The 2,964-nt window shown below is 48.7% G+C and overlaps 1 protein-coding gene across 1 annotated transcript; it reads left to right on the top strand.

Moving 5' to 3' along the window:
- The first annotated feature begins 832 nt into the window (after positions 1–832).
- On the top strand, positions 833–1,350 carry LOC139230235 (histone H3.2-like). The gene is given in 2 exon segments (XM_070862067.1): positions 833–1,079; positions 1,082–1,350. Coding segments are annotated over 2 exon segments (516 nt in total).
- The last annotated feature ends 1,614 nt before the right edge of the window (positions 1,351–2,964 follow it).

Genomic DNA, 2,964 nt, shown 5'->3' with positions numbered 1-2,964 from the left:
CCTTACTTAAGGAAGGATTTACTAGCTTTGGAGGGGGTACAGAGACTAGGCTGATTCTGGAGATGAGGGGGTTACCTTATGATGATAGATTGAGTAGACTGGGTCTTTACTCGTTGGAGTTCAAAAGGATGAGGGGTGATCTTATAGAAACATTTAAAATAAAGAAAGGAATAGACAAGATAGAGGCAGAGAGGTTGTTTCCACTGGTAGGGAAGACTAGAATTAGGGGGCACAGCCTCAAAATACGGGGGAGCCAATTTAAAACCGATTTGAGAAGAAATTTCTTCTCCCAGAAGGTTGTGAATCTGTGGAATTCTCTGCCCAGGGAAGCAATTGAGGCTAGCTCATTGAATGTATTCAAATCACAGATAGATAAATTTTTAACCAATTAAGGAATTAAGGGTTATGGGGAGCGGGTGGGTAAGTGGAGCTGAGTCCACGGCCAGATCAGCCATGATCTTGTTGAGTGGCGGAGCAGGCTCGAGGGGCGAGATGGCCTACTCCTGTTCCTAATTCTTATGTATGTTCTTATGGAACCATCGAGGTTATAAAGAGAAGGATTCTTACATTGATGGCGGGAAATTATAGTTTCTTTAAACTTTGTTCATTGATACTCGGAAATTGGCAGGCTTTTTGAAATTGAAGAACAATCAGTTTCATTTCAGCCAATCATTGCCCAGTAATCTCCGCCCTTCATTTTCACTGTCGATGATTGGTTCAAACTTGATTGGTCGCAGCCCGACCGCCAATCACAGCCCCGGGGCGAACCCTCACAGAAACAGACGCATTACCAGTCCTTGTGTCCCAGGTTGTGCTGAGATCCGTTCAGAAGATGGCAAAGACGAAGCAGGCAGCGCGCAAATCGACCAGAGGGAAAGCTACTCGCAAACAGCTGGCGACCAAAGCGGCCATGAGGAGCGCTCTGGCTACGGGCGGAGTGGAGAAGCCTCATCGCTGCAAACCCGGCACTGTGACTCTGTGGGAGATCCGCCGCTACCAGAAATCCACCGAACTGCTGTTCCGCAAGCTGCCCTTCCAGCGCCTGGTACGGGAGGTCACTCAGGACTTCAAGATCGACCTTGCTTCCAGAGCTCTGCCGTCATGGCCCTGCAGGAGGCCAGCGAGGCTTACCTGCTGGGGCTGTTTGAGGACACCAACCTGTGCGCCATCCACGCCAAGCGAGTCACCATCATGCCCAAAGACATCCAGCTGACCCGCCACATCCGCGGGGAGCGCGCCTGGACGCCCCCTGCCCGGGCTCGAAGCTTCAGCATCAAGTGCAACAACCGCTCTTTTCAGAGACACCAAATCAGCAAACTGGCCTGTGCACTCACGGTGCAGGTCTTGTAGGGTTACTGTAACTGGGTTTATACAGTGCAGGCGATGAATATCTGACGGTGCGGGTTTGATCCAGGTTTAAATGTGAGTGAGATGCCCAGTATACCGACTGCACCCGCCCAGTGTGGGTCGGTAACTATAAATGGGAGCTCTGATAGTGAATTGATCCCAGTGCACATCCCGGGATAGATTCCAGAGAGAGAAGACGAGGTGCCTGCAATCTATATCTCACCTTTAACCCAGCTCTTAATGCGGGTACAGGTGGGATACTATTTGGAATATTTTGAATTAACCAGAGCTGTAATTCTGGTTCCATCCTGTATGCAACTTAAAAGGGTAAAATTCTGCGTAGATCAGTCTGTTCAGGATGCATGTCCAGATGCAAGACCATCAGCAGGCCGGGACCATTACAGGGAGCAGGCAGGCAGGCGACAGCTGACTGCAGTGCGGGCAGGTACAGCAGCAGGGGTGAGGGAGTGGCGAGAAATTGTAGAGGGATGTGATCAGGATGGGAGAGGCAGGAGTTCGGGACCAAGAAGAGGCGAGGGCCCAGGGGCAGCACGGGCCAGCCCACACTAAGATATGTGTGAGCACTCGGTCCGTGCAGCAGAGCTGGTCTCCAGTCGTCTTGGTTAATCCTTGCCACTGCACCAAGACCTGGCTCTGCCAAGCCTGAGTGGTGGCTGGTGTGCAACGGCCACACCACGTTAAATTAATCCACGCACAGACATCTTCCACCCTTCAGCATGTAGTTAGGGATCTGGAATATTAGCTCCTTCATTGATTTTAATATGCATATAGATTGGGCTCACCAAACTGGAAGCAACACAGTGGAGGAGGATTTCCTGCATAAGGGATGGTTTTCTAGACCAATATGTCGAGGAACCAACTCGGGGGGAGGCCATCTTAGACTGGGTGTTGTGTAATGAGAGAGGATTAATTAGCAATCTTGTTGTGCGAGGCCCCTTGGGGAAGAGTGACCATAATATGGTGGAATTCTACATTAGGATGGAGAATGAAACAGTTAATTCAGAGACCATTGTCCAGAACTTAAAGAAGGGTAACTTTGAAGGTATGAGGCGTGAATTGGCTAGGATAGATTAGCAAATGATACTTAAGGGGTTGATAGTGGATGGGCAATGGCAGACATTTAGAGACCACATGGATGAACTACAACAATTGTACATCCCTGTCTAGCGGAAAAATAAAAAAGGGAAGGTGGCTCAACTGTGGCTATCAAGGGAAATCAGGGATAGTATTAAAGCCAAGGAAGTGGCATACAAATTAGCCAGAAATAGCAGCAAACCCGGGGACTGGGATAAATTTAGAACTCAGCAGAGGAGGACAAAGGGTTTGATTAGGGCAGGGAAAATTGAGTACGAGAAGAAGCTTGCAGGGAACATTAAGACGGATTGAAAAAGTTTCTACAGATATGTAAAGAGAAAAAGGTTAGTAAAGACAAACGTAGGTCCCCTGCAGTCAGAATCAGGGGAAGTCATAACAGGGAACAAAGAAATGGCAGACCAATTGAATAAGTACTTTGGTTCGGTATTCACTAAGGAGGACACAAACAACCTTCCGGATATAAAAGGGGTCAGAGGGTCTAGTAAGGAGGAGGAACTGAGG

This window comes from Pristiophorus japonicus, chromosome 19 (genome assembly GCF_044704955.1).
Source record: "Pristiophorus japonicus isolate sPriJap1 chromosome 19, sPriJap1.hap1, whole genome shotgun sequence".
NCBI classification, from domain to species: Eukaryota; Metazoa; Chordata; class Chondrichthyes; family Pristiophoridae; genus Pristiophorus; species Pristiophorus japonicus.
Note: the sequence above shows the minus strand (reverse complement) of the source record. Positions and strands in the feature narration are given on the sequence as shown.